This window comes from Polyodon spathula, chromosome 18, assembly GCF_017654505.1.
Source record: "Polyodon spathula isolate WHYD16114869_AA chromosome 18, ASM1765450v1, whole genome shotgun sequence".
NCBI lineage: Eukaryota > Metazoa > Chordata > Actinopteri > Acipenseriformes > Polyodontidae > Polyodon > Polyodon spathula.
In genome coordinates, this window is record NC_054551.1 from 29,366,652 (window position 1) to 29,383,294 (window position 16,643).

At 38.0% G+C, this 16,643-nt stretch overlaps 1 protein-coding gene across 1 annotated transcript in view; it reads right to left on the minus strand.

Moving 5' to 3' along the window:
* Positions 1-12,917, minus strand: part of LOC121330724 (single-stranded DNA-binding protein 3-like) — a 17,633-nt gene extending 4,716 nt beyond the window's left edge. Inside the window, exons 1-4 of the mRNA XM_041277446.1 lie at positions 12,758-12,917; positions 11,771-11,843; positions 11,469-11,530; positions 10,354-10,438 (exon numbers count right to left, since the gene is read on the minus strand). Coding sequence (XP_041133380.1) covers positions 10,354-10,438; positions 11,469-11,530; positions 11,771-11,843; positions 12,758-12,813 — 276 coding nt within the window. The 5' untranslated portion in view covers positions 12,814-12,917. The remainder of the gene's footprint in view (positions 1-10,353; positions 10,439-11,468; positions 11,531-11,770; positions 11,844-12,757) is intronic.
* Positions 12,918-16,643: the final 3,726 nt, after the last annotated feature.

Here is a 16,643-nt window from a genome sequence, read left to right on the forward strand (position 1 = left end):
CCTTAATTATACGAACTAGAACCTTTTTATTTACAAAATGAACTCTGCTGGTAACAAGCCATCAATTAAAAAATGCACACAGACACAAAACAGGGCTGGTAGGAACATATTTCTCATGTTTAAAGTTCAAATTAATATTAGACTATTTTCAAATGATGTTATTAACCAACTATAATCTTAAATACAAAACATTTCCAGATTTTTTTTTTTTTTTTTTTTTTTTACTGTTTACATTACCAGCTGAACACAGCTGCTTTGAACTCTCAAAACAAGCTGTTTAAAAAAGTAACAGGGTGGGATAATTCCAAAATCTATTTGGAATAGTTGCGGTTTCACTGCATTAGGAATTTGTATTACGCTGGTATGTTACTTCAATTGTTCCAATTTTTCAAAATCAGAGATTTGAAGACTTGTCTGTTTTCAGAGCCCTTAAAAAGTTTCCAAACCTAAAAAAAAAACTGAGAAATGGGTTTATAAACTGGCAAGGTGCACTGAAACAGTGACTGACTTCAACACGTACGCAGAAGTCTTCATTCAGTCAAGTATGGCCTGACTAATTGAAACAAGCATTCACGACTTTCCCAATTAGTGGCCATGGAAGTTAATTTTGTATTTTCAACACACAAAGAAATAGGACAGTTAAAAAGGTCAAAAGGGAGACTTGGGTCAATGACCCTGCATCAGAACCTTTCAACAATGCATTCTCGTGTGAAGGTCACCACCATCCAGCTATGCTTGGTAATAGTGGACACCAATGTATGCTAAATATGCAAAACACTTCTCCCACCTGCCCTCAATTCCAAGTCCCACTAGTTTTACGACTAATATAGTGGCAAAGACCAGATATTCGAGCAGAGTTATGTTTGTCAACACTGTCCGGGACTTCTACAGTACATGCATGTTTGATAAATAACTTTACCTGTTACTCTAATACAGTAGTTAAATGAAGTGGTACATTTATGTGCATGGTGCCCACAGCAGGATTAAAAGGAAGGACAGCGCCTATGAAAGACAGCTCTGAATTTTTAATTCCTCATTACCAATGTAGAATAAATTGAAACAAATTCTCGTTACTATGGATTGAGAGTTTCGCAATCTAGACACACACAAATTCCTGGAAGGAACTCCTCCATTATTCTGCACATGACAAACATTTTGTTGCTGAATACCAGCAATTCTGTAGACAGATGCACCAGCTGGAGAGCCGCAGCCTCTTGAAATAATGAAATGCCAAACCAGCCCCTACATCTTCTCCAGTCTCACAGGTCACCTGCCAGATTAACAGGACTGTTGCTATGGCAACCATATCTTGCAATTGCAAGCGCATTTCCCCCATTTTAACCCTGCCTTGGTTTCTAATGAATTTTTTGTATTATTAATAATCCTGATATAGCAATTAGTTGTGGGTTTAAAAGATGAGCATACAACATCTTAATATGATTATATTCCAATAATATTATATATATATATATTGTATATATATATATATATATATATATATATATATATATATATATATATATATATATATATATATATATATATATATAATATATATATATATATATATATATATATATATATATACACACACACATACACACACATATATATATACATATATATATATATGTATATATATATATATATATATATATATATATATATATATATATATCTATATATATATATATATATATATATATATATATATACACACACACACCACACACACACACACACATTATATATATACACACACACACACTCAAATCAAAAAGGTCCTGGACAGAACAAACTAGGAACTATGGTAATATCTTTGGTTCTTTCAAGATTTTTATAGGGATGCTTCACAGCATTTTCTTGTTAAGTTTAGCAGTTCCAGTGGCAAGACATTTTGAGTTATGCAGAAATGATTGTTAAAGTATTCCTCATTTTCCTATCTGCGTACACTGGTTTGATTGTATACTAGGAATGATTGCAGCAAGACAGTTGGGGTGAGTTTGAACTAGAACAGGTGAAACAGGCACTGTACCAGGAAGCAGCGAGTCTTTGAAACAGCTCTCATTCAATTTAAAAGTAGAAAACAAAACACATAACCAAGAGATAATCAACAGCAGAAACAGGGAGACTGTAATTCTATGAGAAGAGCCTTACTGAAGCTGTCTGTAACAAGCACGGTTTTCAAGCATTGTTTAAAATGTGCTGCAGGTAAATCAGTCAGTTCATCTACCTAACACTGCAACAAAGAAACAGAATTTGCTAAAAGTAATTTGAAACGGGTCTGAAAGGAAGGGTCTCGGTTCTGCTCAACTCATACACATGCAGGCAAAACAAGATTATTTTACCAACTGGTTTGCTGTTTAGACCAGGCCGTGCCACTGCCTCTAGAGATTATCAGTGGGCTGCACCCAACGCAAATTTGACAAAATTGCCAGCTGTTATTATGCAAGGTACACAGATATGGAATATTTGAGAAACGGCCCAACGGATTCTCAAAAGGGCAAACTTAATACATCGATGACAAGTGGTCCAAGCCTGGTAGCTCAGCCAGGGCTGGGTTGAACTCTTTCTTCCCTTTGTGGTCAGGTTGTATCCTGCCAATGTAAGCTTCGCAGAGCAATTTGAAATGCAGCCACTCTCCAGTTTAATCTGGTGTAGAAATTCCTCATTTAAAAAAAACTTGGGGATTCCAACCAAGACGGACAAAGACAACCAATTGTAAAGCTTCTCCTGGGTTAAATTAGGAATGGATTGACCATGAATTACAAGGTAACTAAAAAAGGGGTACAGCCATTCACAGAACTTCAACCCTGGAGAAAACAGCTCTCAATCTTACACACAGCGAGTGCTAATGCAAACTCGGATGATGCAAACTTTATAACATGGCAATTCCCATCAGCTGTACTGATGTGTGCGACAGTCACTGCACCAGGCCTCAGCGATGTTTTCCAGCTGATGTGAACCGAGATAGCACACTAGTTACACACTGTGCCCTGAAAACATGGTACGTGCACACCGCAGCCTAAACAGGGAGACTGCTCCGACAACTTGTACAGCAAAACAAGTCAAGGGTAGTCATGTAAAACCTACTTTAGTGTCCCTGTTACACCCCGAGCTCCCTACAAAACTGGAACTTCTCTCCGAGTGCAACATAGTATCACCAAGATGACATGCAGAGTTCAACACAGCTATGGCAAATTTCAAACGTTTTTCTTGCTTATGCTTGGGGAGGTCTGCAGTTAGGAACCTGTGTGTGTGTGTGTGTGTGTGTTTTGTTTTGTTAAATCATAACTATTGAATTAAGTTTGTATTGGTTACAAAGATTTCCATTTTCAACACTGGGCAGGAGCTACAAAGACATTTCCTGAATTACTACATACGGGAGGTCACACATCCATGTGTTATGGTTACAGAACAAAAAAAAAAAAACAAAACAAAAAAAAATAAAACCAGCAAATAATGTTGCTGGATTGGGGCCCCCGGATCCCTTTTAGCCCGGTCTCCTGGGCTAATTATAGAATCATCATAATCTTTTGCCCCCCCCCCCCCTTTACTCATTTAAGACTATAAAACATAAGTGGTAGGGAATTATATATCAGTTGTATTTATTTATTAAAATCCACAGCAGTAAATCTTCCCCAGGACATGCACATACATAGAGGGCATCACTAGAGAACCCAACCCTCCGCAATGGCTCTCCTCCTGTCCTCTTAGCAAAAACAAAACCAGATGACAGCTCTAGCACCGTGCTAGTAGGCGTGCATGTCAGCATGCTGGTTAGAATGCATTGCGTGGGTAGCAGCACCCTGTAAACAGCCCTGTATTAACTGCGCACTCACCACCGGAGCGATGGGCTGGGACTCGAATTCCACACGTCCCCCAACCGGCTTTGTCCCTCCTCACCCTGAGCCACTGCCATCACTCCAGGCAATAACCAGATATGCAAATACAAAGCCTCCCATCCCTCCGCCTTCACCATCACCTCCCCTCCCCCAAACAAACACAGAGCTGCTGTGCATCTGCTCTCGGTTCAGCAGGGCGACGGCAGCTTTTGTTAGGCAGCTCACACTGTCACAGCTATCAGATGTCAATTCAGATCAGACACACCCAGAACAAACAACTGAGACTTCAAATTATTAATTTCTTACATAAAGTTAGTGTTCATACCAAATCATATTGTGGGAATTATATTGGGTTGAACTAAAACAAATACTGCAAAAACACCCTTTGCAAGTCAGCATATTTCCTTTATATTTAAAAGTAAACTACCTTATTTTACCATATGCTTTAAAAGAGGTGTTTTGAGGGATACAAATTTGTGGGCAGTAATCAATTAACATTGATTGGCAATGTAAACATAAAAGAAACAATTAAATTTAAAAATGACCAAAACTTTGCAGTACTAGCCCTTTATAGAGCCTAGAGACTGTGCTGTTTGTGTTCCTCCTTATAATAAAAAGTACAAGTGCTTGCGAAATGGCAATGGGGCAAAAGGGAGCCATGAGCGGACCATATTATAACCAATTCTGCTGTATGAAGGGCCACTTTTAGACCAGGCAGCACTAAGAATGAATGAGTAAAAATACACACACAAAAATAATCCTCATTTTAGTCATTTTTGACTTTGGGTACAGGGCACAGTGATATGCTCATACCCTTCTTAGCACTTGTAAAATATTTTTCTATGCTATGAGGACACTTCACTGTAAGCCACAAGATAAAAAAAAAAAAACAAACGATTTAAAACCTGTCATTGTGTATTGGATGAACAGCTAAAAAACTAGCGCTATGAGATGGTGGAGGACAAGTGCTGTAAAACGAGACACTAAGCTTTCATGTTAATTGAATTACAAAGAAAATTTTGCATACAAGAAGTGCTTACTGCATTTGCTGTGCTTCAAAAGAGAGACCATCGTGAGAAGCGTGTAATATGAAACATTTAACGGGCTTGGTCTGTTTTGTACCATGTGCTAAACACTTAATGATCTGGCTGACAAATAACAAAACACATACCTTTTAAACTACTGAAAACTTTAAAGTAACCATGCCTTAAAAGTTCCTTCGTTGGCACAACTTCTCATAGTCCATTCGCTCGGACTCTGAGGAAGTCAATTCACCCTGCCACCACACTATAAATTCACAGCTTGTGAAGCAAGTAGTAAGATCCCACTTTAATCTCGTGTCTCGTAAAGCACTTTGTGATGGTGGTCCACTATGAAAAGGCGCTATATAAAAATAAAGATTATTATTAATCATATGTTCAGAAATGTGAGTGCAAGGCTAAAATTGGCTGGAAAATGTCGTGGAAAACGTTGTGGTCATTACACATTTAAACTGAAACCAAAACAAGCACGTGTTTGTATTTGCAATTGTCATTAATAGATAAACCCAGTAAAATATGTGGTTTAATACGAGTCTATCATGGCCATGTTCGCTCTAGTGAGCAAGGGGATCTACACAGCCACAGAAACCCCAATGTCAAGGACTGCAGAGTGGAGAGCTGGTGGCTGGCTGTATGCTCCTCCCATCCTGCTGTGTCAGGGTTTGAAGCTGGAAGCTTGGTGCAAACCTCACGATCACAAACTCCCCAGAATGAAACCAACCACCCCTTCCCCCACACTGCTAACAGTCTAGCAGCAGCAGTGTCAGTTTTAAAGGGCCAGCGCTTATTAAATTCTGCCATCACGTAATACTCTACTAGTCAAAGCTTTACTTCCTTGCATTACAAGCCAAAAAGGAGTAGGTTAAGATTATTTTTATTAAAACGAACAGAACAGAGAGAATAATAAAAGTAGACCAGGCACATTTGTCCCAATAGTTACAAAAGGTGGGCAAGCTGCTTAAATCATGTGTTAAAAGCACAAAAGGGTTGGCTTGATTAAGCAGAATTTGGTGCTTCTTCACTTCACAGGAATTTCCCCCGGTATGCCAACTGGGGAATGCTGTGGAGTTCATGCCAAGATCATCATGCACCGAGATTAGTGGGGGGGGGGGAAGCTACTTGGGAATCTTTTACATTTATTATTAGTAGTCATAGTAGCAGTATTATCAAAAAAAAAAAAAAAAAATTAAGCATATTAAAAATATATATAAAATAAATGAATAGTCATGCTTTACATGACGGCTTACTGTCGCAGCAGAGAGAAAAGGAGGATGGCAGTATCAAGGTTTTTATTATTTTATTAGCAGCATCTGTGGCGGCAGATGTCCATTTTTAACAGACCCCTTTTAAATAAGCCTTCACTCAGATTGAAAAGGTGCCCAGTCTTTTCAAGGGAAAATGTAAATGCTACCCCACCCCCTCCCTAATCATCATCCTTTGTTCAGAAGGACAGTGGGAAGATCCTGAACTGAAGGGTCTGCTTGCTTTGTGTTTACAAATTTGCCACTTAGCATTTTGCTGAATGAAGTGACCCCACCCTTACCCCAGGCAGGGGTCAGCCAGCCAGCAGTAAAACGTCCTGCTTGGAAAAGACTAGAGACTCGCCGCCACTGACACACAGACATGTCCCGCTGCTGACAATACAAACGCTGAAGTCATCGCGAAGCAAACAATAAAACTACAATCCACAAACAAAATGAGCATGGTGGGTGTTAGGTTGGGGTTGGGGAGGGGGAGGGGTAGAGGGCGACTAAGGCCATAAAGACTAATTATATATATATATTTACTTATATATATATATATATATTATGTATATATCTATTTTTATATTCTATATATATAGCAGATCTATTTATTGATATTATATGTATAAATATATAAAAACTCTAAACCAGAAGCAAAATAGAAACAGAACACCAACTCCTGAACTGTGGCATTTAGCTGCGATTTGGTTTGGTGATGTAGATTTTCACAGCCCCCTTGTGCCTCAGTTTGCCTCTTATGTCTACAGTACAAATGATTTAACACCTGATAGCCACCTCCAGCTTCAAACAGGCTCAGAGAGAAACGACCAGCCATCACTGTGCGATCTTGGGGGCAGACATTCGTACTCTGTAAACAGCAACATTCTCGCACAGATTTTTTACCTAAACTTGGAGCCATTCATTTCTAATGGGTATCAAAAAAAAAGATCCATTTTTACACAGACTAATACACTCTTTAAAATGTTTCATAAAAAATGTTTTTGAAAGTTCTCCAATCTATAGAATATTCTGGAATTAAGTGTACAGGTTTACCAGACAAAAACAGCTTACATTTTTGGACCAGTTAATGGTAACCAACCAAAATATATCTAAAACATAAAAAAATCAAATCTACCTGATCCAGGTACTACTCCCTATGGAATCCTATAGTGCATTCCACGTTACATTAAAATAATAAAACATGTTTCACAAAGAACGTGTCACTCAGCAAAACTTAAACATTTATTTCCCATGGCCAATTAGCTGCCATAGGAAAAATGCTCAGAAACCCCCAAGAACATGCATGAGATAGACACAGGTGCCACTGGTTTTACTGCAAAGCACTTTTCAAAGAGCATGCTAAATTCGGTGTCACCGTGATAAAAGGACTGATCTTTTCAACAGAGAGCGACACAAGGAGACTGCCTGCTTCTATTTTAAACCGTCAGAATTAGCATTCTGTAATTAAAACTCACACCCCCTTCTCTTAATAACCCAAACAGCGTGATTCAATAAGGTTGTGCCAACTATTTAATCTAATTGACTAATTACAGATTTTAATTTAGCCAGTTACTGAACAACTGCTGACAATTTGTTTTCATCAGGGACAGAACAGCATAAATATTTAGACTGCCACTGACAGAGAGCTTTTCTGCATTCTCCACTCTCACCCAATACCAGAATTCGGATTCATTTCATGGGCTGCTTCATTTTGCCAAAACAGAAGTTTAACAACCCATCTATTATACATATTCAAGAACATGAATTCACAAGAAATCCAGCATTAGCAAAAAAAAGGTCAAGAGGTGCTCTTTATTGGAACAGCCATATTTCAGATTTACAAACCAGGCATACTGTACACTTCAGAGTTGTATTATTCAAGCTGCTGACTTGATTTATCATCACAAATTTCCTCAACCTTTGCAACCAGTATCATGGCAGATAAAAAAAAAAAAGATTTATGTGATAACTTAAATTCAGCCATGCAGTAATCTGTAGCAGAGCTAAAGACTGTGTAAAAACAGACTCGGCATCACTTGCATTGATAAAAGATATATGATACGATGTAAAAGACGACAAGCCAGTGGTCTATTGCAGTCACTTTTCTCCATTTGTTGGACAACCCAAAACGCACACTGCAGTTTTGAAAACGGCTTTTATCACAGCAAACTCAAATTGCATTGGCTTGCGCTACGTTGAAATGCTGAACTACAGTCGTGAATCAGACAATTCTGAGATAACATGCCAGTTGAAATTCCCTGTCATGACCTGGGAGATGCGAAATGAAAACTACAACAGAGCACTCTGTCACAAGAGAAACGGTGTAATACAAGCATGCTGTACACGGCCATGCTGGGAAGCAAGATAACTGTGATGGAGCCAACAGTGATAATGTACAAAGTGTGTCGACAATTCTATCTGCAATAAAGCTGTTCAGCAATTATGGATCCACAAAGTAAGGAATCAAGTTAGATTACCACTAAGCTCACAGCTACCTATAATGGAAGCACTCAACGTTATCCATATAAGGGGAACAAAAAACAACAGCAGATATGACAAGGGAAATGTAGTATTGCTTTTCAAAATTCTCCTTTCCATTTTATAATGCAGAACTGAAGTCCCTGTCTGTGCATTTAAATTACTATAATACTATTATTCATTAGGTTACCTAATGAGTTTCCAATGCAGGGGAGGGGGGCAAAGCTCCAAGCAGTTGCTGAATTTGTTTGACCTTTGCGTAAAGTCCTGTTACAGATGGGATTGCAGTCCTGGTACAGGAGATTAAAGTTTACAATTATCACTCAATTTGAAAAGAACAAAAACTTTCCTACACCACATTCACAGCAGCTCCAGATCACTGTAGTCGGGGCAGTTAGACGGCAGCACTGGAAGTAATGCATTCAAGAACTGCAGGTGCCAGTCTTACTTCTTGACTTCTCTTGAAAAGATAAAAAAATGTGAGGTTGCCAGCTAATTAAAAAGTAATAAAGCAGGATGAGAAAGCTTAGGGGCTCAGTAATATGCTGTAAACCAGAGGCCAAACCGTGGTGTTTAAAGTGCTACTAGAGCTGGACTCATGCAGTGGAACGAGGTGGATCCTATCGTTACTTGGAGCACAAGAGCAATTCAGGAAAAGTTTTAAAACATTACAAGAGCCAGACTTCAACACCAAGTAACTGAAGTGGAAGGTACCAAAAGGGTGACTACTAAAAGCTTGCAGTGTTTTGTACTGAAATACACAAGATTAGTTCACAGGCTGCTGTTTTAACTGAAGTTAGTTTCAAGAAGAGTATATGAGGCTAGCAATAAACCTATGAGAGACTGTTTCATGAACATAGAACTATGAAATACATTAAAACAGACTTAAAAATGATCCATTATTCATAAGTTTTGGCTTTGTGAAGATGATCCATCTAAACTATCGTTTAGGTAAAAAAACAATACAATCTGTAGATAACAGTCTTAAAGTAGTCTGAAAAAGCAGACTAAAACAAGAGACACCAACTTTAAAACTAATTTTACTGTCAAGGTCACCATTTATAAAACACAAGCTAACTTAAACGAAAACTAACAAACAGACGATTTTTTGGACAAGATAATGTACTTCTCATGGACTGACAATTTAATATTTATATAAATAATTCTATATGCTACATGCAAATTAGCACATGGTCATTTATAGAAAGTGTCAACTTCCTTCATCTTCAAAACCCACTAACCTTGACCAAGGCATGAACGTGCTCGAATGATTAGTGTAGAAATACAGAAATTACAGGTTTGCATCTACCACCAATACAATTCAACCACAAAAACTCTAGAATACAGAAGGACAAGCAGGGTATTGACTGCATGACATCCAGTACTGTGCACAGCACATTCTAGGTCCGATAAGGAAATAGGTTTTTCAATTTAAATGCCTAATAAAATGTACACCTCTTTGCAAACAAAGGTGAAGTATGAAGAGTATTTATGTAAATGTTCCAAACGCCCAGCAAAACAATTGGCAAGGCTTTCACTTACACTGTAGTCAATGTGCAATGTAACAGAAGTTTGCCAACCACAAACTTTATGATAATTTAAAAAAAAAAAATAGGGATTGGTCATTTTCTAGAGGCATCTAAGATGTACAAATAGATATGAAAGAGAGATTTGCCATTACACTTTTTAAAAATCAGGAGCTACCCAACCCTATAATTATTGCAAGATTAAAAACGGGTTACTCACGTAATCGTGAAAGGCTTTTGCTTCACTTGAGTGTTCGCAGGTATCTCTTCTTTCAGGAGCAGCACAGTATAGGTCCCAAAATACACTATCAGAAAAAAGATCTGGTTACTAATTATTACTTGTATGGTAAAACAGCAACTGCACAACAATGTGCTTTAGGTCATTCACATAGTTTTGAAAGAAAACATTGAAAGAACCATTATTAGTATTACAACTAAAATGACACACATGGCAAACTTTAGTTCAAACTATTATGACACAGGCTTCCGTTGGCATCTTTGCAGTTCAAGAACTTGGTTTAAAGTTGCCATTAGCTCAGATTTTAATGCAAGCAATCATTGTTAAGCCAGTTTAAAAAATGAAAATCAACCCTATCGTTGTAACAAGACAAACCCAGTTTATTTAAACCCAGTTTGTGTACAAGTCAGCATGGGTTTGGTGTTTTTTTCCCCCACAATAAATTATCTTGTTCTGTTACACTAACTTGACTTGTCTGAATCTAAACACAATATCAGTGTGAATGAGAGTTGTTTTCAACTTTGTTCTTAATGCGCTTAATTACTTACATATTTAATTACAGTGCAGACTGCTTCTCTGAAAGAAAGCTAGCTGCAGTGACCTCATGTAAACACTGTGCCGCACCGATAGTCCCGAATACCAGTGACACATGGATCCCACAAAATACCACTAGGGTCAGGTCTGTAGACAATGCAGTCCAAACAGCAACACTGTGTATGCAGTCTGACTGCTAGCAATTAACCAGCAAGGATTAGGGAGTAGCAGAACTCCCCTCATTGTTTGCACTTAAATGTAATGCGATAAGAAAACAAAAAGTAAAAGACAGTGGTTGCGTTTTTGCATGACCAATAGACAACCATGGTAAACTCTCTATTACCACAATACTTAACTGGCTCACACCACATGGGAACACACTCTTCGGAGCAAAAAGGTGCCACTGGGCCTTAACTGCTTTGACACCAGTGTGCAAACCACAGTAGGAAAAACAATAGTCTGAGCCATTTAAAAAGCACAGGACAACAACTGTTTACAGTCGTTAAGACACCACTTAATAGAATACATTGGAGTCCAAGTGAAATATACATGACAATACTTACCACCACCAAGAATGTAAAAACCCAGGCGGTTCCCCTAGCGTGATATTTTTCTCCCATCGGATCTACAAATACAGGGAACACACACACACACACATAATTACGCGTGGAAAGAAAGCTGCGTGCAAGAGTAAAAGGATGGTCTGAAATCAACGGGCAATAAATGCTAAAAGGTGATACAAAAAAAATTCAAAATGGAGGCCAAATAGGCTGTCTGAAAACAAAGGCTATCGCAAAAGTAATGGGGGGTCAAGCATAACAAATAAGACATTCATTACAAAAAAAAAAAAAAAAGATCAAATTACCTCTGATAAAAATGTCTGTGCGGATTTCTGTGCTCCTACGTGTAGCAAATATTCATATACATATAAAGCTAATCTGTGGAAATAAAGCAAAAAGAGAGTTTGGTTATTACATTGTATCCAGTACTTCTAATGCAGAAACAAACACTGGCTGGCTTAAAGTGGTAAAGTGTTGCAGATACAATATCAAACAAAGCTGTTACTGCTATCATCCACATTCACAGATGCACAACCAACACTAAGAACAGCAACTTGAACAGCAGGTTCGAATTTTTATAATTATTAAAATACTTTGAAAATTTTTATTTAATAAAAAATGTATAAAATGCACACAATGAATAAACACCAAATAAAAACGAACGCTCTGATACTAACTTCACGTGTACATTTGCAATATTTGCAAACACTCGTTTATGTCGCATCAATCATAAAACAGTTTCATCAAATGCAACGTTCATTTAAAAAAAAAAAAAAAAACCTGCAACAAGATAACTTACACACTTCATAATCAACATTTTAAAAAGAGCGTAACAAATTGCAGTTTGTAATGCGAAAACCGAAACTCGCGCTTTTTAAAAGGCAAGCTTTTAAAATGTTTATTTACTACTTACTAGATTGTTTAAAAAAAAAAACAAAAAAATATATATATATATATATATATATATATATATATAAATATATATATATATAATATATAAAACATAATTTACGCAATGCTATGGTTTAGTACCGGCGCTCTATATCCCCTTCTGTACTTTAAAAGAAAAACTTAAATATAGTAACAACTTTGCATCCAGCGCTATTTCGTTCAAGCCCATCTTCTGCTCACACAAGCCAGAAATCTGAATGGAACGAACACAGGCTTTCATTCAATTGTTTGCAACAAGAGAGGAAACGCGCTTGCAAACAACCCCAGTGTCCCAAGAACGCTAAATGCATTTAGTATTTAAAATCCAAAGGGGGGGGGGATGAAGAATAGAGAAGTCTTACTTTTCCCGAGCTTGCCCGTCCGAGGGCACCGACGAGCCTTTGCCTTTGGCGAACATGGTTTGCAGTGCAGAGCTGCCCGCTCGCTCTTTTCTCTGGCTCTTCTACTAGCTGTCAAAGCGTCAGCCCCGGCTTCGACCCCATCACACTGCAACCGCACTGCTCGGCACAGTCTGGGAACGCCAAGGGACAGGGGCGCTACCCGTTTTCCTCTGATTGGCAGACACATTAACCAATCGGTTGGCGAGACTCCCGAACTTGCAGCTTGCCAATCATTTACAGAAGCCAACCGGAGTCTTGCAGAATTCTGAAAGCCTTACGTTTCAGCAGGTTAGTTTAGTTGTATTATTAGCAAAGAGGTTTTTTTTAAAGCGCCACAGCGCAAAAATGGGAAAGCGATGTTTGGAGTCGATTTCTGTTTATTCTTTGACTTAACATGTAAACTACCCTAAGGATTAATAACAGTTAACACATTTAATCATTATTTTGCCGTGATAATAATTGGCCACGGTTGGCATTTTATTTATGAAGTTACAGTTCTACAATGTAAAAAGAATGGAGAATATTTATTATGCTTGATCATTCAAACCTAATTCGTTTTGTTAGTTTGATTGAGCAAATGGATATGCAGTGGTCTATATAATAATATAGGTAAAATAAATGAAACAAATAATAATTTTATGAAGCCAAAGGAACGCACAGAAGCGTTACAGGGACCAGACGTATATATTCTAATATTCTACTAATTATGAACTCCCTCGTTTGGATTCCTATGAAGGTTAATATTATAAAACTGTTTTTTTTTTTTTTTTTTTTTTTTTTTTTAATAAATACTAGGTTTAGCAGGACAACACGAAGGATAGTATGGTTTCGTTTTTGATTACTTTGAGTACTGCTCCACTATAATAATGCAATAACAATAGCAAAACAGTTTATTATGCGTGCGTGTATTTTATTATTATGTTTGTTGTTTTTGTTACAATGTGTATTATTTTTTCTTAACAAAAATATGTGGAAGGAGGCAGCTTTGGAAACTTTAAATCAGAAATTGACTACTGGTTTGTCTCATGAATGCCACCCTTAAAAAAGAGTCGCTGTCTCTTTAAATAAAATAGGAAAAAATAGACCTATCCTGATTGGTTGTCGGTTGGATTCACTTTAGGGGCGCCTTGAAACCGTCGGCTTTTTTTTTTTTTTTTTAAACTCTAGCTCTTCAAGTAAACAAGTCGCACGCCCTCCTTAGCTGGCAAACACATAAAGGGCCAGGCCGTTCATTTCTGTATTTTTGACGCTTAAACAATGAAGTGGAAAAATACAGTTAGCTCGCTCACTTATTTCCATGAAATGAATGCTGATTGTGAAAATGAGAGATATACGTTTATAATTACATAATTACAAACTAGTGACATCAATATATCGTTTGTGTGACAGTACAGGATATTGAAATTAGGACTACAGCATTATTACAAAACAATGTGATACTCCCATGACAAAATAAATAAACGTAACAAAGAACCGGACTTTAGCATAGAAGATTTATACTGGGTTGAGTGGGAGAGGGTGAAAATAAAACGAACTGGGGAAGATGTGGAAGCATTGTCTTTTCACAGGGGCTTATTGGGTCATTGCCTTCACTTTTGTTAGGCAAAGGTTTGTACTGTGGTGGATGGATTCTGCTGTACCAAACTGACTTCCAACACATGTCTGCTTTCAAGACAAATTACGTGGCTACCCCCAAACGAGTCGCGTATTCGGTGTCATTTGCATACTCCCCACATGCAGCAGATGAGAAGCCGAAGGGTAATAATGTCAGTTTAGCAGTAGCCCAGTTTCACACCATGAGAAGTGAAGGGAGGCTTTCCAGCCAGGTGTTGCCTGGAAACTACTGCCATTTTAAATTAGAAGCATTACCTGCTCTATTTATCTTAATCTTTAATCGGTTTTTCACTATTATTATTATTATTATTATTATTATTATTATTATTATTATTATTATTATTATTTTCACTAGCTCTACTGTGCAGAATAAATGTGTTTTTTTTTTTTTTCTATGGGTAAATATCAGGACACAGGACATTTGCTAGGAAATCCTGACCATATAGGGACTGTGTGACTGTACCTTTTCGTTTTGGTCAATGCACTGCAGCCATTTGTTTTGCAGCGCATGCATTGATATCTGTGCGCGCTGCTGCTGTGTAATGCCCAGCTGGTAATGTGTGGGGTGTTCACGTGAACAACTTTTCCTGAGCACCGCGCTTGATTTAGCAAATGTATCTTTTGTTTATCACTGTCAGAATGGGTGTTCTTACTGTAAGCGCCCTTGTTAACCCTGTTAAGTTTTCACTGTATCTGGACCTGCTTGCTGTATTCTGTGTTAGAGAGCATTTGCTTTTTCGCCTCACTTTAGAGATAATCATACAATTAGCATGCCAGATTGAGTCCACCTTAGACCATGCTCAGTCTGTCGTGCCATGGCTTCAGCAACCAGTGCAAGCTGTAAAGGCAAAACCTTACAAACCTAAACATCGGGACAAGCAGTTTCATCATAAACCAAATACTGACTCTGCTTTAAAGCAAACAATCTTGCGCTTGTTTGCGCTGTGGCTCTGCAAACCACCTGGCGAATGCGCCTGGGTGCCCTGCTCTGAAAACTAAATGTAGGAACTGTGATAAAACAGGACATTTTGCTCGAGTGTGCTGTTCTGCCCAGAAACACCCAATGCATGAAACTTACAGTCCTGTGCTTACATGACACTGCACAGAGGAATAATAAAATAGTGTGCACTGTTACTATTCAAACGTCAGATGCAAATGCGTACCCTATTGACCTTGTTGTTAACACCGGCACTTCTGTATCAGTCCAGCCTGAAAGCCTTTACCTGTCTTACTTCAGAGACTCTCCTCTGACACCACCTACAGTGAAACTTGTTACCTATACAAAAGCTGACTTACCTGGGCTCGGTTGTTTTTCCGCCCAAGTACTACACGATGATGTAACCGCTCCAGCAGCTTTCTACATCGCCAAGCTAGGTACTCCTTTACTAGACATGGACTTGGTAACTGCTTTACACTTGCAAATTTCAGAGAATACAGTTCAGTCTTCCAAAGATACTTTGCCTGCACCAGTGTTACAGTTGTCTGCTGCCAGCAAATCTAATACAGTAGGATGTGCAAAGGGTTCCGTGCACTGTGTTAAGATTCATACTACCACGACTCCTGTGCAAAAAGAAATCTGGGGACATCCAGTTGTGTGTGGACTTACGTGAACCTAACAAGGCAATTATAATTTATAGCTACCCATTTCCACACATTAAAGAGCTGTTTTCTGAACTCTGAAGTGCCACAATCTTTTCTACTATTGATTTAGTGAGTGCTTACCATAACAGCCGTGACTTAATTGTGTTTATAACGCATGAAGGACTGTTCAGGTACTGCCGTGTGCCCTATGGGTTAGCATCTGCACCAGCTGCCTTTCAGAAAATGATGTCGTCAATCTTGCATGATAAAAGCATGCAAAAAACTCCAAATTTTACATAAGTTTGGATCTTTTTGCACTACGTCAAAAACATTATGTACATGCAGTTTCTTTACAGTGAAGTATAAATTTAAAAGTACCAGAGGTTGACTAAGGCAAATAACAAAGTGTACATGGATTAGAACAAAATATTTTTTTTGTAAAATACTATACTACTTCAGAAAAACAAAAAACTGATTCTGCTATAAAATGGTGATTTAGTTTGCATGGACTTTCTCTCTATTGAACCTGATTCCAAAAATGTGTGTAATGTGTTGGTAATCACAGACAATTTGGAGTATGCTTCACCTTATCATCCTCAAGGGGACCCTCAACCTGAAAGATTCAACCAAACATTGCTTGACATGCCAGGTA